Below are 25,501 nucleotides of genomic sequence, written 5' to 3' on the forward strand. Positions count from 1 at the left end.
ATATTTTGAAGATAAAATTACTGGAAAGTTATATAAAAATATAAACTTAGAGTGAAATTTATTAAATTGAAAACACCTCTTACGAAATTAAAAACCTTCCATAACATCAATACCTGCAGTTATATAGTAGGCTATTTTCAGGGCATATTTTAATTATGAATGCTCTCTGCTGCCACCTGAAGGAAGGTTAAAGTAGCAGCAGGCAGAGTTTAGAAGCCCGTTCTTCACTGCCTGGGCGACAGTTCAAATGCATTGCCTGTGAAAACCACAGGGTGGAGATAATTGTGTGTTTACAGTCCTGTGTCCGCTGGACTGCGGCTCGCGCAGGCAGTGAGACAGGCTCCATCACATTTGTGTCCATGGCGACGGACAACAAACGTCTCTACATTTTCATCGGACGTCTCGAAGTTGTCGAGTTTATGAGTTAGCCAGCGACATTTATAACAGAACATTTAACTTGCATTAACGACGAGGGCGTTTGGCAAACATTTCTCGGTCTTCCTGGAAACCAATAAGTCAGAAGCATGGTAAGTTTTAGGTTAAAATAAGTGACAATGCCACTTTCAGTTCAGTGCTAAAGTCTAGTTTTCAACGGCGTCTCGGTTAAGGAGACCGTGTCAATGAATAGTGAGCGGGTAATTCACACGCGTGGTAATGTTTTATTCTGGAAGAGTCGGGGATCCAGGGACAGCTCTTCTACCCGCCGGTACCGCAAGGTGGCCCCCGACTCCAGGGTGGATGAGAGCCTTTTTGGGTGCCCCGAACCGGTGAGTGTTGAGTGGAAATATCTCTAATGTTGATATCATAGCTTGATGAGATATATATATATATATATATATATATATATATATATATATATATATATATATATATATATATATATATATATATATAAATACATACATAAATACATATATGTATAAATACATATATATATACAAAAATATATATAATATATATATATTATATATAAATATATATGTATACAAAAATATATATTATATATAAATATATATGTATACAAATATATATATATGATATATATATATATTATATATATATATATTATATTATATTATATATATTTATAGGAATACCATGGCAGCAGGTGTTCATTTGGTTCCCAGGTTGCTTAGATTTTAGAATTTGTTAGGGTGGAGACCTAACAAATTCTGACTTTGGTTTGTGAGATGTTGCTAAGAAACTCTCTCCAGATATCATCAAAGCTAGACAAAGGTGGAAACGCGGCCTCCAAGGCTCCGAAGAATGGGCCCCAGACGAACCGAGGAAAGACTGTTTTAATAGTCACCAAAGACCTGATTCGCACTCTCAGGTGGGCTTACACTCACTGATCACCTCCAGAAATGAGTGTGCTTGTGTTGGTGTGAAAAGTTCACGTTCTCTATAATTCGGAGCTATTGTGTATCATGAAATGTCACAATATTGTAAAGGTGCTTACTTTTTCAGTGATTCTGCAGTCCTGAAATCCAAAAAGCCCCCACCATCAAACCTTGTCATTATTCCAGGATCAAAGGTGAGGATCGCTCCGAAGAGTCCACCATTCTAACACCAGCTGAGTACGAGCAGATGACCTCAGAGTCTCAGGTTCTCACCAAGGTGGAGAGGGAAGCCCTGAGGGATAATCAGAGAAAGAAAGACGAGGAAATGGTAGGAATCACGAAAAACTCAGATAATAATTGTACTTTAACTTGCAGATTAACAATAAGGCAATGAGCCTTTTACCCCCTTTGAACTCACCCAGAAAGCTGCAGAGGAAAGGGAGCGTCAGATCCTTGAGGCGGATCAAGCAAGGGGGAATCTGGTGCTGACCGACGAAGAGATAGAGGCCCATGACAACGCGCAGCGCTTGGTGGAGCGGGTCCACGCCTTAAGAATGGAGGAAGAGGACGAGATCAAAAGGCTCAACAAGGTAGGAAGCAGCTGTAGACGTGCAGACCAGGAAAGTTTAAAAAATGGCTGAAAGTGAACCCATCAATCAATGGCATTACTTCAGGGTTGTTACTTCTGTGTGTGTGATACCCTCAGCTGATTCTGGACGCTCAGTGTCAAGCCACACTTGATGCCCAGATCCACGAGAAGAAACAGATCCAAAGAATATTTGCAGAGGAGGAAAAGCGGCTGGATGACATGATGGAGGTGGAGCGACGCAGGGCCTTGGAGATGATGGAGCAAATTGATGAGCAGCACACACAGCAGAAGATGAGGTGAAGAGAGCTCTACTCTAACAAATCAAAAAAATGACCTGTACCACACTCTAGGGAGGCTTTAATCCAGCTATCATTATGTGGTTGTATTTCAGGGGAATGCAAGAAATCTGTGGCCAGATCCAGAATAATCTAGAGAAGAAGCAACTGCACGACGAGATTAAAGAGCAGGAGAAACAGCATATACGAAAGAAACAGGAGAAAATGAACCTGGAGGACCTGAAGGTGCAGATATGGCCCACACGCGGGAGACAAAACCAAACCCAAGCAATAGAAAAGAGACACGTATACCCGCTCAAAGTACATTACTTCTTGAAGCACTCTTTCTTCTCTTGACTGATTGTCCTCTTCCAGGCCCTGGAGAAGAAGCTGGAGGAGCAGCAGCTTCTGCAGGAACATTTTGCACGTATCAATGCAGAGACAATGCGGGCCAAGGAGCAGAGGAGAGAGGAGGAGAAGCTGGCTGACACCCAAAATATGGAGTACATGCGACACAAAATGGTTGGAAGAAAAGCAAATAAGTTCAACATATCTTTGGTGTAGTCTGTATTTGAGTCATGGTTTTTCTGCGTGTGTTTCATATTGATATTTCATGAACTCCGCAGGAGCAAGAGGCAGAGTATGAGGCAGAGAAGAGACGAATCAAGAAGGAGAAGGAGTTGGAGATAGCCAGGCTCAGGGCCAAGCAAGAAAAAGCCAAAGATTACCAAGCTGAGCAGGTCAGGAATACAATTGCCAGCTGTCCACTGCTGAACCACATCATCACTTTAAAAAAAAAAGGCAATTCCCTTCCATTGATGGGATTGAAAGCATGTGTGTGTTCTGTTCCTGTGCGTTTGGAAGAATGAGCTCCGTGCTCGGAGGAACCAAGAAGCCAAAGACCGAGAGTGGAGGAGAAAGCAGAAGGAGCTCGGCGTAAAGAAAGCGCAGGAGAGCGCGGCGCTGAGGGCAGCCCGCGCGGAGCACGTTCACTTCAAAGAGCGCCTCCTATCGGTGGAGGCTGGCCGGGAGAAGGCAGAGTTTGACAGGATCCTAAAGTAAGAAAGTTGAAGTAAAAAACAACAACAACAACAACACTACACTTTCTTACACTATCACACCGCATCTACCGTCCTTCCGTCCTTCTCCATGCAGAGTGCAGCAGGAAGCGATCGTCAAACAGAAGGAGGGAGAAGAGAAGCAGCGTAAGAAAACGCTCAGGAACGCGGAGGCCATCCGAAGTCAGATGAGGGAGCACGCGCTCTCCGCCGCGGCTAAGCGCAGAGAGGTTTTCTCCGAGGCCGACCGGCTGGTGGAGGAGGCCCGGCAGAGGCGCGCGCACCTCGACGAGATCAGGGAGAAGAAGCTGAAGGAGATGAAGTAAGTAACGGGCCTCTTTTGCCGCTGATATTTGTTGACACGAGTCCGGCTCTAACTAAAATTCACCTGACGCGTGTTTGTCGATGCGCAGGGCGATGGGGCTCTCCGAAAAGTACTGCACCGAGGTGGAAAGGAAGGCCCGGACATGCACGCTCTGATTCAGTCACAGCTGGAATCAAACGGTCTCACTGGAGCGGGGAGAACACGTTTGAAGTGGTCGTGTAACTTGAGAAGAATATACCAATAAAATTATTCTGTTGAGCTTTTATGTCTTTATAGGCCTAATTGGTGCTCACATTTAATAGCTATGTCCTCTCTCACAGACCGACTCCACAGGGGACTGGGTACCATTTTTAGTTTTTTATTTAGTCTATTTCCCTTTCAGTTGAGTCATATTCTTTCACTTATCAATGACAGATATCCCCTTTATTATTAATATGCATGACAACAGAAAGGAATTCAACTGAGGGTTAGGATGACACGTTACACACACACACATACACACAGCTTAAAGCATGTAAGGAAGTTAAGTACATCAAGGTAAATACAGGCTTATTTCAGACCGTTCTTGACAAAGAACTGGATGTACTGAGGCCTAATTTCTTTATCGTAACCATCTAAAAACACACAACCTACAGGAGTGTTTATGGATCTAATCACGCTGTCATTAGGACACCAAAAGGTTCCACCAGCCTGTTGTCTTCTGCCTCCTTGTTTGTTCTCACTACGAAGCGTCAACAGGAGGAGGATATCGGACAGGAGGGTGGACGGAGGACAGATGGCTGGGGGAAATCCATCTAAAAGTTTTCAATTCTTCCATGTTCACATCTGTACACGCAAAAAAAACCAAAACAAAACAAAAGGTAATGGTGACCGAGGGAAACTCTACAACACCTGTCATACACGGAAACCTCGGCGCGAGGAGGCCTCCGAGTAATATACGCACACACAGTACGGTTAAGGGGCCCGGGGGGGATGGGGTGGGGGGCGTGGTCCCGTCCTTGCACATACACAGATACAGTCTCACATAAGCACTGTACACGGCACAAGAGGTCACCTAAATACATGGAGCCAATGAAGCTAACATCTAGGAGGATGGATCAGACAGCCCAGTACAGACTGAGAGGGGGGGGGTTAAAATTCTTATTTAGACCATCAGGTCACACTCACACACACACACACACGCACACACACACACATCCGCACTCACACACACACACACACAGTGACATACATCTGTATGCATTTAAAACTCCATAAAGCTACACGCCTTTGCAGAATATACTATCATTACTTAGTGTTACTAGCTATAGCCATTGAAATGGCAATATATGTTCAAATATTATATGTAACCTTTTTTTTTCTCCTCAGAATATACAATGATGAAATGCATTATACAGACAAACGAGACAATGTAAGCCGTTCACATGTTCAGTACATCAAAAGTAAGAGCTTCTCTACATTAATTTCTTCACAAGTGCAAAATCCAATGCTCCTCCACCTACTTCAAAGGTTCGTTGCTGAGCTTTAGCAAGTCCACGTCTGCACAAACCATAAACAAATTAAAAAAAAGACGACAACATGACAATAACGAACGCAAATAATACTCTAAATAAGTAGTCATAAATATGGAATGTGAAAAAAAACAAACAAACATGTGGTCCAATTTCTTTTCAAACGATACAAATAAAAGTCCTTCAACGCAGTTAAATGTTTTCTCTTGTAACGGGACAACGTAATAAAAAAATAGTACTCAAAATGAGAGAGTGGGCTGTTGCTTGCTTGTGGCCCCCGGTTGTGAGTAGAAGACCATAGGAAGCTGGTGAGGAACACAAAGAGAGAAGGACAGATGGAGGGATGGTCTTGGGTCAAGTTGTGTTGGGAGTGTTAGCTTGTTCACATGCCGTAACCGAAGCTGGGCTGCGGGGGCTGGCCGTAGCCTGGCGCCGCTGTGTAGCCGTAACCATAGGGCTGCTGAGGAGGCACGGCCACGTTGGGCCCTGCTGTGAGCATGAGCTGCGGTGTGCCTGCAACAGAAACATCAGTCGTTAAGAGCGCGGCTGTGCTCCCATCGTCAATATAATGTTCTGTTTCCTTTACAGCAGTTTTTGTTGTTGTTTTATTTTTTACCGTAAACAATGGGTTGAGACTCAGTAGCCTGCTCCTCCTGTTTCCTCAGAGACTCGGAGGCTTCGAGTTTGTCAACCTGTGGAAAACACAACAACAGTGAAGGCGTCAGACTTAAGTGACATCGTGGCCGTCTGGGCTCTTGAAGGGGGCAAGGGGAGAGAGACGTCAGGTTTGTAAAAACTGACCTCTGGGGTATTTCACTGGCTGACGGATGGGACCATTCCTGACAGGCGAAGACGAATACAGTCCAGATTTAAATAAGAACAGGCTGCAGGGGGCAGGCCTTTGCAAATGTGCTGGGAGGCCCTCTATGAGGCAAAAGGAGTAACTACAACTAGAGAGCTACTGGCTACTCTATCAAGCTTGGCTACATCTGTCAGATGGGCATCCACTTATTTGTGGACAGTATAAGGGATTGGGAGGGAGGGGGGCAGAGACAAACAACTACTAGGCAATAATGGTCCCACCATCCAGCCACCCAAATCATCTACTCTCACACGTTGGAAATGTAGCGTATGTAGAGAACCAAACCCTCAACAGACCTCGTAGCAGAATATCTGTGCATTTTTGCTTTAAGGTTTGTGGACACAGCGTGATTACCCTTCAATAGCAATCCGGATTTGGCATTTCTGTCAGTAATAATTACAGTACATTTTAATCTGTAACTATAACAGAGGTGAATACTTAATTCTGAAAGTCTGAACGCTAAAGATGCCTTTACCAATAAAATAATCAAAAGTAAAGCTTCAGGCTGAAACACATTTTGTTTGTAGACTTGTCAGCGCCGTCCACAAACATTATTGCACAACTCACTCATTCTTCAATGATCATGGGATGGAAAGGTTCATTCCTCCTTCTGTAGTCTACGTTGGGGTAACAGGAATAAACATGAACTGATATCGGTGTGTATTTATTTGAAAATGCACTGAATCACACGCAGTCGCCATTTAAGAGTCTACAGCTACAAGAAGCACGTAGCAGCCTTGAGAATCAGCTAAAACCTGCCTGGTTTCCTTTGAGTTTTAGTATTTGCTAAGCAGCTCAGAGGGAGACAATGACAGGGAAAGGACTAGAGATAGAGCTAAAAAGTCAAGGAGCTAAGCAGCCAGCAAAAAGCTTCAGATACGAGCCTCAGCTAGGACAGTGCGCAGCTTAAATGAGGATAAAATCAGAAGGACAATGCTAACTGATGCAACGGAATAGCTTTCCTCTGGGTTTGGGTTCAGTTCTCTACATACTGTCTGGTTTAATGCTAGTCAGTCAATCTGGTTAAGCAGTCTGGTTCGAGAGAAGACAGGCTTTTGTTTTGTTTCAGAAGAGAAGGTTTGAGAGACATGCTGAAGCGGCAGTCGAGTTATTCACCTCTTGAAGAGTGCATGAGACAGACAGAAAGACAGAGAAGCGGAGAGCATAGTGGAGGGAGTGTGAAAGAGCGTGGAAGGGATGGTTTTGTACAGCCAGTTTCAAGGTTTCCAGAAGCAGGCACAGCCAACAACAATGTCTCCTAGCCTGACCTGAATGCTGCCAAGGCTAATGCTATGGCTAAGGGAGGGCATGCTTGTGGCTCTACATGTATTTCCCCCTGAAGAACACACCCAAACGGATTATTTTGCTCATGAACTCAAGCTATTTTTTTCTTGAATGGACCACACTGTACAGTTGCAAAGAATAAAAATAAATGCAAATGATTTATAGTGTTTTTCTTTGGCACCGATATAAATTCAGTAGTACAGACAAACCTGGAAGAAAGTAATATGTAGTAATAATAATGTGAGAGGTCTCTCATAGAATGGTAATTTCTTTAAAATAATGCCTCACTGGTTCTTCCATACTGAAATCAAATCTTATATTTTGTTGCAGCCATTGCAAGTGCGCCACCGTTCAAATACAGATACAAATATATTATTAATGGCAAATGCCTTAATACTCCCATAACAATGTCTACAGAGTGAAAATGCATGCTTCCTGAAATGATCCTGAACCAAGTCGGGATGATGGCTCACAGCAGACTGCAGCCGAGTGGTGCTACAGGGCAGTTTAACATTACCATTTATCTACAAGTCTGTTGAGAAAAGGACCCAACCACAGCAGGCGAGGTTGTCATCCAGAGGGGACTCTTCACCGACGCCTGAGGACAGCTGATGGGCATGCTCAAGTGGATGGCTCAGTGTGTGAGGAGAAAGCTTGTGACGGGGCACAGAGATTCATTACTGAACCCTGCTGTCCCCCTCTGCATCTATCTATCCATCTATCTATCGATCAGCTAATTGCTTGAGTTTTCCGTCTTGCAGTTTGGTGATTTAGTTCACTCTCGCTATTCTCATGGTGTCGTGAGCAGCAGATAAAAAAGCTCTAAGTCACAATTTCAACTTGAAAGCTGAAGTGAGGATTTCTCCCAGCGTTTAACTGCTGTTAGTTAGTTTATACAATTAATTTATTTGCTATTCTGCAAATGAAAATTATATAATATTGATCCTGAGCCTATGCTGGCTAGCTTTAGAGCTAATGCTCAATGTATTGACAAGTGTGAGCAAGTCTGGGGCACATATCAGCAAAATGCCAAACAAATGTTTACACTGCTCTCAAACACACATTGGTGAACAGATTGTCCCACCTCCTCTTGCTGTGCATTTTGTGCCCATTTTGTAAATGTTTGATCCAGAGCAATCACTGACACCAGCAAACCTAGCTGAGCCCTGAGGGACGGCGTGAAAAGTCCCGCTCTGGAGTCTCATGGGTTGCTAGGTGGTCTAGTGGAGATGTGTGGTTTATAATCAGAAGCAGCAGAGTGACATGGGGGAGGGGGGGGGAGAGGGGTCATGCAGTTTCTGCTAATTTGCACTCCTCCAAACTACAGGCTACAGGACAGGGGAGAGGGGTCAAAAAGAATGATTAGAAAATGGATTCGACTTTCACCTTTTCCTTTATCGCATCAACCTGGAAAGGAAATTCAGAGAGGCAACTTAAGGAGGACAAAAAAAAACAAATGGAAAGCTCCCAAAATAGAAATTGACAGAGAAAGATGTGGGTAATAATGCCACTTTTGATACAAATGCAGACTTGAGATCACTCGGGTATTGTGAATGGTACCTTTGCTGCTTTTGTGTGGAAAAAAAAAGAAGTTTAAAACACGCTTACCAATATGGCTGACAATAAGTGTAAACAAGATGTACTAAATGCAAAGATGTAAGAAAATAATGTATTTGTTATTTGTTTTAAGTAAACAATTGGTGGGGTTTTCCACAAAAAGCACCAAAACGTATTCAGCACAAAAAAAAAACTAACTCCAAGATGTTGGTTTAACTAACAGCTTATTTGATGAACTGAAATATTTTGATATAATACAATTCACCAACTTGGCATTTCAAGTTTTGCAAGTAAATGCAGCAATTTTTTTACTCACTCAGGTCTGCTGTCTGTTATGAAAGCAATAGGTGGCACTTTTTTTTTTTTAAATACCATGTCACAGTGATAAATGGTAGGACGAGCAACAAAGCAGTTATGAATCTCCTCTGGAACACATTTGTATGGAAAAGTAGCTTGAATGGATGGAAACCCAAATGAAAAGAAAAAACACCAGTGATGACACGTGACTGACAGAAGCGTAGGAAGACGAGCATGAATGGAGGAAAGAATAGGCAGTACTGGGGGCTTTATCTTCGATACTGGCTGTGGGAAACTGTGTGACACTGCTTATAGTTGAATAGTATTTGCAAACACATTTAAGGCAGTGGCTGGTCCTTTTTTAAGGTGGAAAGTTTGAATATTTAATTTAATTCTGTGGTACACACATCTGAGCAGGTCTGACAGAGATGTATGTCTCCACAGATAGGTATGCAAATACTATTTCACAAGTATTAACAACATTGCCAGCAGGAGAAAAAACAAAACATAGTCAAGATAACCTACATGTGATTCATGTGGTAATCTTGCCCATATATCTTCTAATTAATGAACAACAAGACACAACATATTTTTCTCCCTTTTAAGAGACCTTCTCACAAATCCACCAACCTTTGTCACACACTGTTTTACCTCTGGCTAACCCACCTTAGAGAGGTACTCCCTCATGACCTGGATGAAGTACGGCATGGAGAAGTCCATGATGTTGTGTCGCCAGGCGGTCTCCAGCACCACGTCGGGCCGCAGCAAGTCGTAGCAAGTGAATAGGCAGGCTGCAAAACACTCCTTCTTGTCTTCATTCAGGAACCAAGCAAGGAGCTCCTCTGCTAGCTCGATGTCTTTGGACTCGGATGCGTATTGCATGGCATCCTGCAGAAAATTAAGCACAATGACAGTTTAATAAACTGACTTGGGGAACCACCTCTGCCTTTTTACATTTGTGATACTGTGATTGATATTACTTGGAAGAACTGGAGTATATACTGAAAATCATTTTTTTGTTTTAGTGGCCATGCACCTTGTATAGCTTGTCCTTCTTGCAGAGCTCGACACTCTGTTTCCAGCGGTTGTTGCCCTTGAAAAGGTAAGCTGCAATCCTCCTAAACTCAATCAACTCATGCTTCTCCAGGCCCTGGGCCAGTGAGATGTTGTCAAAGTTGTCATAGGCGTCGATGGAAGCACGGAGTGCCTAATTTAAGAGAGAGAGAGAGAGGGGATTATGACATGCAACTAAAAATGCGACTGTAGGTGAAAACATTTGAAAACTAAACTGCAACTTATCGTGTGCCATGCTGGAAGTATCATTTTCACACCACAGCAAAACATTAAAACATGTAAACACATTATAAGACTATCAAAATATCATACCGCATAGTCTTCCTCAATGATGAAGAGGTTGTTGAGTGCCTCATTTACTGACTTGTTGTTGTGATTCTGGACAGACCTGAGGTAAGGTTTAACTAGAGGCAGCTGTTTCACCTAAACAAAGAATCAGGAAAAAATAAATCATCTATGTCCATTTTCATGTAACAGCTTTTGTTTGAGAATTGTTTAGAAAAAGCAATAATGGCCCAGGACCTTGCTGAAGAAGTTGACAGCGCGCGAGTGGTCCAGTCTTGGAGAGAGGACGATTAGCAGGTCGTTCAGTAGCAATGGTTTGAACTCCAGATAGAACTGGACGGCCTTGTAATACAACTCCACATTGGCCACCTGCAATGAAAAACACACATACTCTGGTTGAAGATCTACAACAGCATGGCAGCTCAGACACTAATCAATGATTAATAATCAAAATAATAGTACAAGTTTTTTTTTTTTACCTTGGTGACAATGTCTTTGAACTGGCCCTCCTTCCAGGCATCAGCTGGGTGGTTCATCATGGTGATGATGGCGTTGTCGTACTCCTCGTACTTGTCGTAGAGGAACACCAGCTCCCCCCAGAGGTGGGCTTGCTCTGCTGCCCTGAGAACCTGATACACACACAAACCGGTATCAGGGTATGTTACATGTTTACGGTTTGAAGAGGATTATAAATCACGCTTTGTTTGAAGCTGTTCCCCTTCGCCTACCTTTGGAATGTTGACGCGGGACCAGAAGAGCTCCAGGTGCTCCCTCATCTTCTGGGGTTTGAATTTGGAGTAGAGGATGGCCAACTCGGTGAACATTCCCATGTGAGCACGCTCCAGTCCCAGGGCAGCTTCCAACATGGTGATCAGCTCTTCAAAGTAGCCGCGGTCCTGGAGGGTACAGACGGACTTAATGACACTAACCATAACCCTTTAAACAGTATACAAAAAAAAATAAACACTGCAAAACCAATGATATAGTGGAGTAATGTTGACCTGAGCAGAGAATTAAGTCACTCTCCCTCTGTGTGTGTTGTAATTCAAGCTTCTCTGTGCTGTGTTTACATAGTCAGGGACTGCCTGGCGTGCCTTTTAGTGCATGCTTGCCCACACTATATTGGTTACTAATCTGCACTGTGGAGTTGGGTTAAATTTACGAGCCACATTTTAGCCAAAAAAAAAGGCAGGTTCTGTTGAATAAGCACCAAAAAAACTCAGATTTACTGCCATGAAGGTTCAACATAAATAAATGCCATCCTTAAGCTTGGAAATTTGGTATTTAAGTTCAAGACGAGGGCAACCTAAAACCCTACTGTCCTGTGATTCCAGATAGTATATGTGCTCAGCAGTTACTCAACATTCAAGATAAGTGTAGCAGGTGAGTTTTACACTGGCCCCAGTTACCCCCGTTACCTGGTAGTAGTTGATGAGTTCCTCAAGTTCATCGGCATGGACCACGATATGTAGGCCACACATTTGGGCAAGACGGAACTCTTTCCCATCCACACACGCAAAACACACCTGGAAGAAAATCAAATCAAAGAATGTGTAGGCAAGTGGACAGTATTGTTTTTTTTTTACTATCAGTTTATGAAGGCTTAGTGTTATGTTTGAACTGCAATTACAGACTGCAAAGTGCAGCATCTGAACCTTTACTCTTAGAGAGTTCAAAGAGTTGAAACTGTCAGGTCATCCGTCACCTCTTTCCAGGTGCGAGTGCTGTTGGCCTTGCGTGCTCCGTCCACAGCTGCTTGGTACTCTCCCAGGTGCACCAGAGTGGAGGCCAACCGGCCAAAGTTGGACACGTTGTTGTAAAGCAGTTTGGCTGCATCGTACATCTTGTCGTCATAGCAACGGTCACCCACCTGAAGAAAAATGGAATGAAAAAAAAAAAGCAAGATCAGCAAAGTAGCAACAGATAAACGTGAATTAAGAGGTAAAAACTGTGTATGCGAGCGTGAGCTGTATGCCTCCCAGGACCTACTTGCTGAATGTGAGCATTATTGGGTCCGTTGATGAACTCTTCCAGCTCAGCCAGGCGATTGGTCTTGGCCAGGGCAAAGATCAACTCTGTTTCAACGTACGACTCACGGGCCTTCTTACGGGCCATCTGCAGAAATTTCACCAGGTCCTCCCAATTTCCTACAACCAACAATCAACTCATCACTTTCAGAAGCTCATCAATTAACTGTATAACTACCAAAACACTATCAAATTGTCTTCTTTAAATTAAAAATGTTACGATAAATCACACTGACTTTAACATTTATCCAAACTTTTTCAGATCCGAGCACCAAATGAGCTAATACGATGGGCAAAGTTCATCTTACCACTTTGGGCTGCAGCTTGTCCCACCTCCATGTAAGCAGAAGGGTCATCAGCTTTGATGTAAGAGTCAATGGCTTCTTTGACCAGGCCCTTCTGAAGCTGGGCCTTTGCCAGCTGACTCCACACTGGTGGCTCATTGCAACGCTCCGCAAACTCATAAGCTCTGTCCAGGTTACCAATGTGCTCAATCAGAACCTGGACAAAATGAGACAACATTGGGATAACGTTACGTCATGCTCTATAACTCGTTCTGGTTGCCATTGTCGCCAGGATTATGGTCATGTGTGAATAAAATACCCAGATTTGAAATGTACAGAGAGTATAAAGGTATTTGGGTTTGTGTCTCAAGTTTTTCAACACGCAATCTACTAACCTGTACAGCAGAGGTGTTGACATCAAATTTTCTGAAAATAGCGAAGGCCTCCTCAAACAGCTCATTGCTGATGGCAATGTTTGCAATGTCGGGGGCATCGTAGTTGTCCAGACGGTTGATGTACTCCATAACACGTGTCCGATCAGCTTTAATGGCCGTCAGGATGAGCAGATTTTGGAGGTTTCTGAAAACAACAAAAGGATGGTCTGAGTGAGGTTCTTATTTTCTGTATGTCTAAACAAAAAAAGCAAAAGGCTATTTTTATTTGAGTGTTTTTTTAGTATTATCATGACTGAAGAAGCTTGTACAAAAAAATATAGTCTCATGAGACTGGCTGCTTATTGTTTTACAAATATTTTTTTTTTGTAGATTGTGGCTGCATCTTACAGAATCACAAGAATGCAGCAGGCCAAAAACATTTGGAATATTACAGGTAACATCAAGGCTCTCTCACCTGTGCTCGCTAAAGACAGAGTTATCAAGGACAATCTTCTCCAGAAGCTCGATGAGCTCATTGGGAAGGTCAGCTGTCATGAAGGCCTTGACTGTGACAGACACTTCCTCTGGATCCTGGGTCTCAGACAAGGCTGTCTGGACAACCTGCAGCAGAGAGGGACAACAGACTTTACTGTAGGTTCATATTTTCTACAGATATGAAAACCAAGTCTGAAATGCCAGCAGCTTTTTGCATTAACAATTCAAATTAATTAATTAAGTGGCATAATTCAGAATCAAGAGACGCCAAGGGGTCGGACCTGGTCGATGAGTGGTCTTCTATAATTGTTGGTCTCCAGCAGAACACTTGCCCACAGCTCTGGGTTCTTGCGACGTACAAGGTAGCGGGACAGACTCTTGAACAGCGAGTTCTCATTGCACACCTTAAGTACAATATACAAATACACACAGATGAATTAGCACAGTTACAGCACAATGGTCATAACTCAAATATTATTGTTGCCTTTAACTAAAATCTGATTTCAGTGTAAACTCACATGAATCAATTCCTGGTCACACTGTCCTCTTTCATAGGCCACACAGGCCAGGTGGGGGTCTCTTTTCTCACAGTACTTGCCCACCACACGGCTGTCATAGAAGGGGTTCTCCCTCAAGAAGCGCTCAGGGTTGTTGTTGCTGTCGATGTAGATCTTGGCCAGGGCGTTGTGGGTAGCAGGCTCCTCACAACCTTCATGAATACGAGCCTCTAACCAAGGCAGCAGCAGCTTCAGTCTGGAGAAAGATGCATAGTAAGGATTTCACAGCACCCTAGCCAGGTTTGAAGAGAAAAAAGTTCCTCTTCTTCTTACCGATTTCTTTTCTCCACTTCAGCCACCAGCTCATCTGTGGAGAACTGCCCTCTCACCACCAAGATCAGGTTCTTAATCACATCCTCAGCACAGTCCACATCCAGTAACCCTCCAATGACTACTGGCAGACGGCTGGGGTTCACCTGGAATAAAATATTATTAAGTTACTATATTTTCAAGGACAAATTCACAATAATAGTTCATTTCAAGTTGAGTGAGGCAGTCCAATAAGACAGTATAACACCTATAAAGCATACATGGTTGGGGAGAGAGGAAACAAGGGTTTTCACACATGGCAGACTAAGCAAAACCTGTTTAATGTAGCTTAAGTTAAATGGTACTTTTAACTATTTCCACCAAGCTAAGAGGTAGTAATGTACCTTCTGCACGTAGATCTCAATGTATTTCTGCAGGCTGTTGCGGTACAGGTACAGGACCAGATCGTGGACAAAATCAAAGCGGTCACACACAATGATCAAAGGCAGCTGGTCAGTCAGCTTGGCTTCCTGTGGAAATATACATTTAAAACATTGTATTGGCGAACAAATTTCAGCTTTGTTGAATGATATTTTGGACTAGTGACAAAGTTTATTATTATTATTATTAAAATGTTTATTCTGCACTGGTCAATTTCTGACCTTTAGGAAGTTCTTCACACGTTCGGGGTCGTAGCAGTTACTTTCTCGACAGATTCTCTCCACCTCTTTGATCTGGCCTGTCTTGCAGGCGGCCTGGATATACTTGAAGTGGACCTCTGGATCCTGGCTGAAGTTCACAATAGAACCCAAGAAGTAGAACAACCCTGAAAAGACAAAATAAGGGAGGAAATCAAATGGTAAATGGACCTGTATTTATATAGTGCAGTCACTTTTACCCATTCACACACATATTCATACACTGATGGCAGAGGAGCCTGCAGCTATCAGCTATTCATATACACATTCATAGGACGATGGCACAGCTGATGGGTTCAAGTGCCCAAGGACATTTCGACATGCAGAACTGGAGCCGGGATTCTTACCTTCAAAGCTCTTGAATGACTCAAAAAGTTCGGTGAGGGACTGAGTACTGAGCTGCTCATGGTACTTGGAGGCCACCTGGACACAGATCTGCAGGTTCTGGCGGATGTTTGCAGACAGCATGGCCCTCAGACACTCCAGAGAGTCCTCCACTGACAAGGAGCCAAAGAAATTCACCAACCACTGCAGAGACGAGGAGAAAACAATTAGCAATACAAAATAAAATATTATATACAGGATTATGTGATATTTTTGTTGGTATTTTCTTGTGGTCCTGGGGTTGGTACCTCTGGGTTGAGGAGGTGTGTGTGCACCACAGCACGCTTGATATCATACAGGTCAGTATAATGCTCCAGCGCCCTCTGCAGGAGACCAGCCTTCTCACACAGCTGTGCCACATGAGCACGATCATAGTGGGTGAACATCTGATTGCCCAGGATGGCGTCTGCAACCTGCAAGACATGCCACAGGGAAAAAGGCATTTCATGAAGCTTTGTTAACAGTTAACTTTGCAAATAGGCACAGGGAAATTCGCTTTTTGGTAAAAGGAAACATAGTGAGACACTTTTTATGAAGAATCAGTTTCTTAAAGGCATGAGTACAAAAAACTTACAATTATGAATTTGTAACTTAACAAGTTTGCAATAATGTTAATTTTGGCATGTGCACAGCCAAACTAAACAGTGATGTTCCAATTCTCGATCAGATGATTTATGTACCTGTGGTGCGTGCACCAAATTCATTTCCAGCAGGCGTGTCTGCAGTGGTCCCTCCATGGGTCTGTTATTCTTCAGGGCATCTAGGAGGAAGGATGTGCACTGCTGGATCAGGTTGTACTCCATGAACACATCAACAATCTGAAAACACAAAAGAGAATAATCATCAAGGATGTTATGTTTGGGGTTTCTTTTAATCAAATAACAGCTTCCTTCAATTTATTGTATGCTTGGTGGGTGCCAAGAAGTAGCCATTGCATAATAATGTTACTGGATTGGCAATTTCCCTGTCACAAGTCACAAGCTCAGGTAACTCGTTCGAGCTTTAGTTCACCACTACCCAAAGGCAGGGCAAATGCAACAATTTCATAGAAACTACAACTGTGAACCACGGAAACCTCCTGGTGAAAACCATCTGACGTAATGAAACCCATTTGATATTTTGGTAAAGATGTTTTACCTGTGTAATGTCTGCAAGTGGCTCTTCATCCTGAACCAGCATCTGGGAGAACTGAAGGCCCTGCTCTGGACTGATCCGCATTACGTTCCTTAGCAAGAAGATCCAGTCTGGAGTGTAGCCCACCTACAGGGACAACGGATCTTTAAGCAGCCATATATATATATATAGATAGATAGAGGTGTGCCATAGCCATGATAGAACCATATAAAACACAGAAATATTAAGACAACAGTGGAACACAGTTTACAATGTACCAAAATTGTTCTTTAGGAGGATCACTCTCTCTTCTCTGAACCACAATAGTCTAATATTTTAACAGAAAAACTTGTAATAAACAAATTCAGGCATGGTCACAAACCTTCTTGGCATAGAGGACAATCTTCTGGAACTGTCCAGTCTCTGCAAAGCACTGAATGACCTTATTGGGGACGTTGGCTCTGAGGTAGACACTGAGGGCAAGTGTAGGATCTACAGACTTCACCAAGTCTCCAAGTTCCTCAGAGCACTCCAGCTGTAAGCACAAATACACACACACAGCCATTTAATGTGGTTATTCATATCTATGTCATTTTTTCATGACGTGATTGGTAAAAAATAAAAATCCTAAGACACATACCTTGTCCTCTTTCAACCATTTCTCTAGTAGTTGCTTGCGACCCTGTTGAAGGACAGGCCTGCACAGCTCCAGAGACTCAAATTTATTAAGTTGACCTTGGTCCAGCAAGATGCCAAAGTACTGGAGCAAGGGAGACGTCTGGCCTGGTTGGGCCGGGACACTCTGGAACCGACGGATGGTGTCTGGCGTCCGCAGGATACCCTGGGAAAGACAGATGGATAGACAATCCAGGTGCAATTAAGTGCCAGTGGGAAGAGGGACAGTGGGAAAAGTCACCATTGAGCATAGTACAAAAAAATGGTGGTATACAGTTACGTTAGGTGCACATTAGTGAATTAGTGTATCCCTTTTAGAAAATGTAGAAACATTGAAAGATTGCATCCCTACATAATCTGTCAAATTGCTTTTAAACTATTTTCATACACAAATAGACACTTGTATTACATAAAACTGTGTTTAATGGCATACTGAGCTCCAGAAATCTGCTTAAGCTCAACAGTCTGAGCTTGTATTAACTGAACTGTGAACAATGACACACTGGCAGTACCTTGGGTGCATTGGCCGCCACCTTGGCAGCTTCTGAGTAATTCCCTGCTGCAAAGAGGGTGTTGAACTTGCGGGCAAACAGTTCCTCGGCCCCAGCAAGGTTGTTGCGAACAGCCATGCGGAGAGCCAGGTCTGGATTCTGTAGCACATTGGTGATGTAGGGAATTATGTTTTCCTCCTCCACGCACACCGACAACACCTGGGAAAGCACATTTGCATGATTTATTTTGCGTACAGAAGATAAGATATCCAATGGATGAGTTTTAAAAACAATGCAGGGTTCTCATAACATTTTTGTATATTTTATCCCTCAGTACGTTAAAAAAACAAAAACAATTACCACTACAGCAACAATAAAAACCCATACAGTACGTACCATCTGTATGCAAAAATAGATTAAATACACCCCAACACATACACTTTTCACATTCCTAAATTACACAGAGGAATTGACACGTGTAGTGTTACATTTTGTGTGTATATGCGTTTGCACGCAATGCACTGAGCTTAACACGGTAGATCTGAAGGTAAGCCAGGAGAAATAACAGGATTAGATTGTGTCGCCTGCTTGGCCAAGCTTAGCCCTCCTGCTGTGACTGTCACATGCTGCCTGACACCCAAGATGCTACTACAGTCTGTTATTTTCAGAGATTTCCTCAGTCAAGGTCACAAGACAACACCCAAGGACCCATGCTGACAAAATTGAATCGCCAACAGGGGTGGGCACTGAACTCCGGTGTTAGATGGGCAGCAAAAAGTACTCAATTATTAAAGACCAGAGTATTACTGGAGTATAATCTCCCATGTTAATGGTTCTTGTATCGGTACGTTTTGGGGCTTAGCTCCTCCAACTATAAACACACACGGAGCGAAGTTAGTGACCAGCAGAGCAGAGAGACAGCCATTCAGGTTAACTGAAATAACTACAACAACTACGCTTGTAAGTGCACTATAACAGTCACGAGTAGAAACGCCAATACTTTATCAATACACCTGTTCAACAAGCAATTATGTAGAAAAGTGATATTTCAATCTATAATCTCTCATCCTCTACTATTTTCATAAAAATTTGCTTCCAGTGAGAAATTATTGAGTGTATGACTTTGTCGTTATTAATATCGCTGCTCTCAAGAAACAACATTGCACTAATGGGAACTGAATCTCAACACAAATGGATAAATGGAGGGCCAGATTGTGCACGTTAGAGTACCTGTCCTTTCCTATTGACTCCAATGATACCCGCAGTTGGCTCATGGGGGGCAGTGACGAAAATGGTCTCTCCGCTGATCCTGTTCATGTAGATACAAGTTCCAGTCTCCAGGTCATACAAGTGGATGTAGCCATATTTGGTGATGAGAAAGACGACATCTTGCTTGGAACTGATCTAGAGTTACAGAAAGACAATCTGATTAGCATGTCTAAATGATTGGCAAAAAGATCATTATCAAAATGCCCTTCAGCAAGACATTGAAACCAAGGCTTATTAAGTATTGCCAGGGCCCAGTCTGATGTCACACAGTGAGGGGGAGTTCAGAATGGCTTTTTTCAAATGGTGCAATTTCAACGAATACGAGCCTCATGTTTTAACAGCACTTACTGCTTCAAAAAAATGACACTGCAAAAGCACCACCGGGTCTAATTTTGTTTTTTAACACCCCATCTTTTCCTCCTGCTACTCCACATCTTAATCTTAAAGGCAGTGATGACCAGTGGAGAGTATTGTTTCCCTCTATAGGAGGAGGGAATCTTGTGAAGAGAACAAACAAAAGCAGGTCAAAAGTACATACTCTATGAATATAAAGATATACCAGTTCTCGTATTTTAATTTACCTGCATGGCAACAGGAAAGTCATTTTGGGCTTCTGGGGGAAAGAAAACGTCCACAGCTTTCTTGGGAAATGGCTGGTTTCCAGTAGGCGGAGTCCCCACTTCAATGATATGCAGCTTGAAGTAAAAAGACATTGAGGGAAAAGGAGACGTCAGTGAAAATGGCCTTGAGCAAGTCACTTAAAAGCAGTACATTTCATTTAGATTCTGCATGCTCCAGACCCTTAATGATTTCGACTATTCAAATGAGTCTTTCGTGATCCCTTTATTTTTTACAGCTGTGAGCCAGAGACTTTGCAGTGCCAGTAAACTGTACCTTTCCTCCTGCCTGTCCTCGCACAGCAAAGCAGAACAGGGTTGACTCTTCAGTGTTGCCCTCCATCTTGAACTGTGCAAAACCAGCAGCATGCCCCTCGATGGGCTGAGACACCTTCCTGTCCACGGAGTACAGCTGCATGGCTCCGACAACGCGGTTTTGCTGAAGTGAGAAATCCCACAAGTTAGGCTATAGGCATCTCTGATAAGATGATCTTTCATGCTTTCAGGTTGCAGAGTTTGTTTTATAAATGGAGAACAAAACTCTGTATCATCGTTCAACAAGACTACAGCCCATATTGCAGGTAATTAATCACCAAAAAATACAAGTAATTATATTTTGGGTTTTTTACCTGTGCTGAAATGCCAATGAGTAGCAACCACTTCTGTTTGGCGTCAGTGCGATAGTTGATGATCTGGCAGCCTGCCAGGCTGGAGTGACGGTCAAAGACTTTGATGGGCTGAGAATCACCCTCCATGCTCCAATGATAGACCGCATTGTCTGTAACCAGGGCAACGGTGTTGAGGGAGATCCACTTCCAGAAGGTCACGTCATCCGTCATCGTGTGAGCCTTCATCTTGCTCTTCATCTCAATGTTGAAGATCTGCAGGGTCTTAGCCGCTGAAAATATCCAGAGCTGAGGTTAACTTACAGTGACGCAGATAAATGCTGTGACGCCCCCCCCTCCCCCACAAGCATTCTTAATAATAATAATAATAATAATAGCAGAAAAGCAAAATCAGTTAGTGACTAAAGCTACCACACACAAAACACAGCAGACTTTAGGAGTTCACATACATCTTTAGCATACCAACTTCCAATTGCTGGAAAGACGTTGGTAGTTAGGGTTTGGTTTGATTAACACCAAAGGACCAAACACAAAGCCAGTATCAGTGTCAAAACGAGATGCAAGACCAACAAAAGGGCAGCAAGTGTTGGATCTGCATTCAGTTAGGTCTGATGCGATAAACTGGGAAATTAAACCCATTCCGTTAAGGCTGAATAGGCAAACCTCTTTTGATAATGTGAACTGAAATCTCATCCATAAATTAGATTGTTAATTTGAGAAACTCAAACGGAATAAGACTGACATTGGCGCTGTATCAAAAAAAATGCAGTCCTCATTCATTTCAATGAGACCACTGTGTTGTCACAGCGAGGGAGAGTGACAAAAGTTGTACATTGCTCAACTTTTCCACAATGTTACAAAGCAAAGCACTACTTTGACTAAATCTGCATAGTTGCAGAGTGCAGGTAGATTAATTTGCAATGGGAACAGGGTACTGTTGACCCTGTGATCATTGCAATGGCTGCTAAAATTATTGTCAGTGTAATTACCTAAAATTATAAAATCTTGTCTCAAATGATATAAAATGATGTGCAGTGTTTTAATCTCTGATTAGCCTGTAAATGCATGGCTCTATTACTCAAACTGGACTTCCTGGGTGTAATTTCATCATCCCAGCGGTCCAGCCCCCCTCCTCTCCCCATAGCTTTTAAGGGATTCACATCGAAATGTAATCCTAAAATGAGGGATGTGAAAATTTGGGTTGTGTCTGAATGCAGATTAGCAAAAGATGACGACAAAGCACACAAACAGATGTGATGAAGGGAAGGATGCACTCACACCCATATCATTTTTTTTCTCGTCTCACTGGAGAGAAAACAGCAATTCTTTGAGCCCAAGACATATTTTTGATTCAATCAGGCCCAAGCAAGCCACAACAAAAATAAACCCCACAATACACCATATGAGTGACAATGTGTACAGTGACATTTCTGAATAACTGCTTTGGTAATACTGCATGTATAGTTTACTGAAAAATACACAGCCATACCACATAAAATACGGTGAGAAGTAGTGAAGTGAAAATCGACAATTAGTTTAGAGCACAAATAATGCACTTAAACCAAAGCTTATTCCATACATACTAAAGCAGTTTTTGAAGTCTACTGTGACATAAATAATAACTTTGACATAATGTTAATGGTCAGCAGGTGCAGATAGCCGCATTGTCCAATATAGGCCAAAAGGTAAAGGAAACAAAAGAAAGCACCACATTTACTTTGACTTCTGCGGTCTGCCGTCAAAATTGTCCGCGACGTTACAACTCTAGCTGCATGCTAAACCACAGAATTATGATGCGCATATAAGAACCAAATAAAGTTATGTTTGAACTCAGTTTAACCCCCTTGCTTGCTGGCTCGTTCTCTTTATCTTACTGGAAGCTGGAATATATCCAGGTAAGGAAACCTGTTAGGGTGCATTTCGGCTTGCCATTTAATTGAAAAAACATAACAATAAAATGTATTTATTATAAGTAACTGCACATCTCCCTGTGACATTATTCTGTTTTGCTTAATACAACAGTGTGATGGTCATACTACTGGGGGTGCCAAAGTGGGACATTTTCTAATTCTATATCGACTAACAAAATTAGGCATGTATAACCTAAACCATATCACAATAAATCCAGAACAAATTAGATTAGCATATACTTGAATGAAGTAGAGCACCAAAAAAACAAAACAAAGTACCAGTCAATCATCTACAAATCAGTAGGAATGCAGTGTCTGTATTTATGTTTGTTTGTATGTGTGTGTGTGTGTATATATATATATATAAATGATGACCTATTTACTATTTGAGACTAGCCAAAATGTCACAGTCTTTAAATTTCCCATTGTTTAGGATTTTTCACCTCCAAGTAAGTGCATTACTTTAACTGTGCATCAGAAAATGGACGGCTGTAATACAAATGTATGTACAGCAAATAAGACAAACACACACACAAAAGAAAAAGATAGTCCTTAAAGCTGCCCTCTTCATGTTGCTATGTTTGCTTGTGTTGTTATGATTCTTAATCAAAGCCTTCATTAAAATGACTGTGCAAACATTTCAAGACAGTGCAAACAAGATTACACTTTGACAACTCATGATATGTAAAATTCAACTCACCGTCTGCAAACATAAGAAAGCAGTAGGAAATGAAAAAAGAGCAAAAACAAGCAAAATAGACAAAGCATTCATGACAGCATGACATTTTACTACCACTAGTACCATAGCTACCTTTCCTAAAATATCAGTGTCTTGTATATTTAAATGTTCTAATCTAGACATTAGTTTCTCAACCTTTTTTGACAAACAGAAATGGGGTGGTCTACATATGAACATCAAAATGAAAAGCAGACTGTGACAGCTACATAACTGACTGACAACACAAACCAAATTTAAACATATGACCCAATGTATTAGAAAGCACCATAGCAAGGTGTGTGACCATCCAAAACTTTAACTGTTTACTTTGGAGTCTATGTGCTTCCAGAAACCTAGCACACCCCTCTCTATGTGGCACATAAAGCAATGTGTCAAAGTGGTAGATATACACTACAGCTATGGCTTACCTTTAAGGGCAATAACTTTGCTGGCAGGGTTCATGATGGCACTGTCTGCAGAGATGGGCCTGCGGATAGGATTGTTGGGATCGGCCATATCAATGATGACGACCTGGGCCTGCTCACCCACCTTCTCTCTTATACAGATGAACTTATCAGACTCCATGGTTAGAGTGCTGAATCCGATGTTGGCTGGGTTGATTCCCAGGTTCTGGAGCTGAGATAAGAATGCATAACTTGTTTTAGTTGCAGCCCACGGCCAACACAGTTTTTACAAGAAATGTTAATGATGATACAGTAAACTACAATAATTATGTACATTGTGGTCCTTTATGTAAAGATAGCAGATTTTGTTTTGTTTTGTTAATTGTAGTAGTTAATTAGTAGTAGACAACTTATGCACATTCCTGGCCCAACATAACCTAAAGGAACAAGTAGCTAGGTTGGTTTTTATCCCAGTCAAGCACGTCAGAAAGACTATGTCTAGTCTTGTTTTCTGAACGTAAAGAATCCTAGGATTACATAAAACGCACTTGAAGTTATTATTACTAGTCTGGTTCTTACAATTCTCCAACATTGGTCTTTGAGGTACATGGAGGCTCGGTTGTTATAGCCATTACAAACTGCATTGAGTTGTAGTTATACAGTTTCCTCCTCAAGGGCAATCCCCCTTGTTCTGGACTATGTAAAATAAACTCAGTTGCCAGCCTATTAGGTACACCTATCTTAAACTTAGGAATTATGTTGGTGTTACACATTTACATGTGTTTCCATTATTTTGTCCACCTTGTCCATCAGTGAGGGTAGGCTCACGAAAAAAAAAAAAAAAACTTTAAATCTGATAAACTGTCAACTGAGTGTATTTTCCCAAGGCAAAAGGTCATGCATGGTGCATTGTGGTCATAGCCAATCATAGTTTTAGACAATTATAATATATTTATGAGAGAGAAAATGTCGATGTCGTGATTGACAGAATTGGTGGACCACCTGTTTTAACCGTCAGCTGGATAACATTTCACAGGTAGAAATCTCCAAAGAAAAGCGTTAGTCTCCCTTCGGCTGTGTAAACGGCCTGTCGTGACATAACCTGTGTACCATAGGCTCCTACTGTAGCCGATCACGGATTCACAGCTACTAGCTGGCTTTAGTACATCACTTGACACATGATCAACAATGCAAGACAATAACATTATATAGCAGCCATCCAAGCGATAACGTTTGACGTAAGCCAGGCCGACTGCTACGATAAGATGACGTTACTCCATCATCCCTCACGACACATGAATTGCAACGGTCAGCCTGCTAATCTAATAGGTATTTGCGAACCTAAATGTAAGCATGCATAGGTCAATAGAGCAATAATTGGTCACTGAAGGTCTGGAGAAAATTCGAATATGAACTAGTTTCTCCCCTTGGTCATCGTTAACAATTAACATCAGCTAGCATTGAGTTGAGTGGGAAACGGTATCAGTGCAATGAATGAGAGTTGCTAGCCTAAAAAGCTAGCTGTTAGCGTAGCTGCTGACTAAACGGGGGAGGGGAGGTCATTCATTTGCTGCGGGTATTGACGTTTTACGCTAGCTCAGCTAGCAAGCTGTCAAACGACCGTTAAGCTCGGAAATAAACAGATAACGACAGTGTTGATGTCCATATATCCATCAAATTAGTTCACATACCTGCAAGTGCTCCTGGAAGCGGATGGGAAGGATTTGAGCCATGGTGGTTTCCTTGAGTTTATCTAGTCCTGAAATCCTAGCGGTACAGCTAACAGCTAGCTAGCTAGGCAGTAGCACCGCGCTAGCTACGACCTCCTCACTGTACGTGTAGGTCGGAGCCAGTCAGTGGAAACGAAAAAAAAAAACCTTGTTGAAAAGCAATATGCAGTGTTGCTAATCGTGTTTCCGGAATCTGGTATCAGTAAAAATGTTAAATATGTCCCCCTTCTGTGTGTGCTTTCTGCACTGCATCGATGGGCAGCAGTGGCTACGGCTGATCTTCAGTCCAAAATCCGCAATGGCGGCGGAAACGGCTGAGAGCCTTCCAAATCCGGAAACATCAAGGGAGCTCTGTAAGGACACTGGCCCTGTGTTGGGGATGGTTATGATCGATTTTAAGTTTTTCAATATAAGAAAAAAATA

The 25,501-nt window shown here is 42.4% G+C and overlaps 2 protein-coding genes across 5 annotated transcripts; one reads left to right on the top strand and one right to left on the bottom strand.

The window, feature by feature from the left end:
- The first annotated feature begins 321 nt into the window (after window positions 1-321).
- On the top strand, window positions 322-3,812 carry cfap45 (cilia and flagella associated protein 45). Of its 2 annotated transcripts, XM_084019906.1 has the most exons (12): window positions 322-527; window positions 672-767; window positions 1,215-1,333; window positions 1,527-1,668; window positions 1,763-1,930; window positions 2,047-2,225; window positions 2,321-2,450; window positions 2,580-2,726; window positions 2,831-2,944; window positions 3,069-3,262; window positions 3,360-3,584; window positions 3,676-3,812. In XM_084019906.1, the coding sequence occupies exons 1-12, from the start codon at window positions 525-527 to the stop codon at window positions 3,740-3,742; spliced, it is 1,584 nt and encodes a 527-aa protein (XP_083876032.1). In that variant the 5' UTR covers window positions 322-524; the 3' UTR covers window positions 3,743-3,812. The 2 variants fall into 2 exon arrangements, with proteins under 2 accessions (XP_083876032.1, XP_083876033.1); XM_084019907.1 differs by lacking the exons at window positions 322-527; window positions 672-767 and having other exon boundaries at window positions 1,211-1,333; window positions 1,468-1,668.
- A 121-nt stretch (window positions 3,813-3,933) lies between these two features.
- LOC311019346 (clathrin heavy chain 1-like) lies at window positions 3,934-25,333 on the bottom strand. 3 transcript variants are annotated; one of them, XM_084018694.1, is made up of 34 exons: window positions 25,040-25,333; window positions 23,373-23,580; window positions 20,320-20,588; window positions 19,968-20,129; window positions 19,655-19,768; window positions 19,035-19,208; window positions 17,826-18,023; window positions 17,279-17,479; window positions 17,021-17,173; window positions 16,663-16,785; window positions 16,206-16,343; window positions 15,774-15,938; window positions 15,489-15,669; window positions 15,106-15,269; window positions 14,848-14,973; window positions 14,468-14,610; window positions 14,156-14,390; window positions 13,919-14,041; window positions 13,618-13,763; window positions 13,164-13,347; window positions 12,793-12,985; window positions 12,447-12,604; window positions 12,163-12,327; window positions 11,876-11,983; window positions 11,186-11,353; window positions 10,937-11,086; window positions 10,695-10,826; window positions 10,485-10,595; window positions 10,135-10,305; window positions 9,765-9,986; window positions 8,631-8,651; window positions 5,900-5,937; window positions 5,715-5,790; window positions 3,934-5,611 (listed from the first exon to the last, which is right to left on the bottom strand). In XM_084018694.1, exons 1-33 carry the CDS (start codon window positions 25,079-25,081, stop codon window positions 5,760-5,762), a joined length of 4,917 nt encoding a protein of 1,638 aa, XP_083874820.1. In that variant the 5' UTR covers window positions 25,082-25,333; the 3' UTR covers window positions 3,934-5,611; window positions 5,715-5,759. The 3 variants fall into 3 exon arrangements, with proteins under 3 accessions (XP_083874820.1, XP_083874818.1, XP_083874819.1); XM_084018692.1 differs by lacking the exon at window positions 5,900-5,937; XM_084018693.1 differs by lacking the exons at window positions 5,900-5,937; window positions 8,631-8,651.
- Between the last annotated feature and the right edge of the window lie 168 nt (window positions 25,334-25,501).

The sequence above is a fragment of the Eutrigla gurnardus genome (genome assembly GCF_963514095.1).
Source record: "Eutrigla gurnardus genome assembly, chromosome: 10".
NCBI classification, from domain to species: Eukaryota; Metazoa; Chordata; class Actinopteri; order Perciformes; family Triglidae; genus Eutrigla; species Eutrigla gurnardus.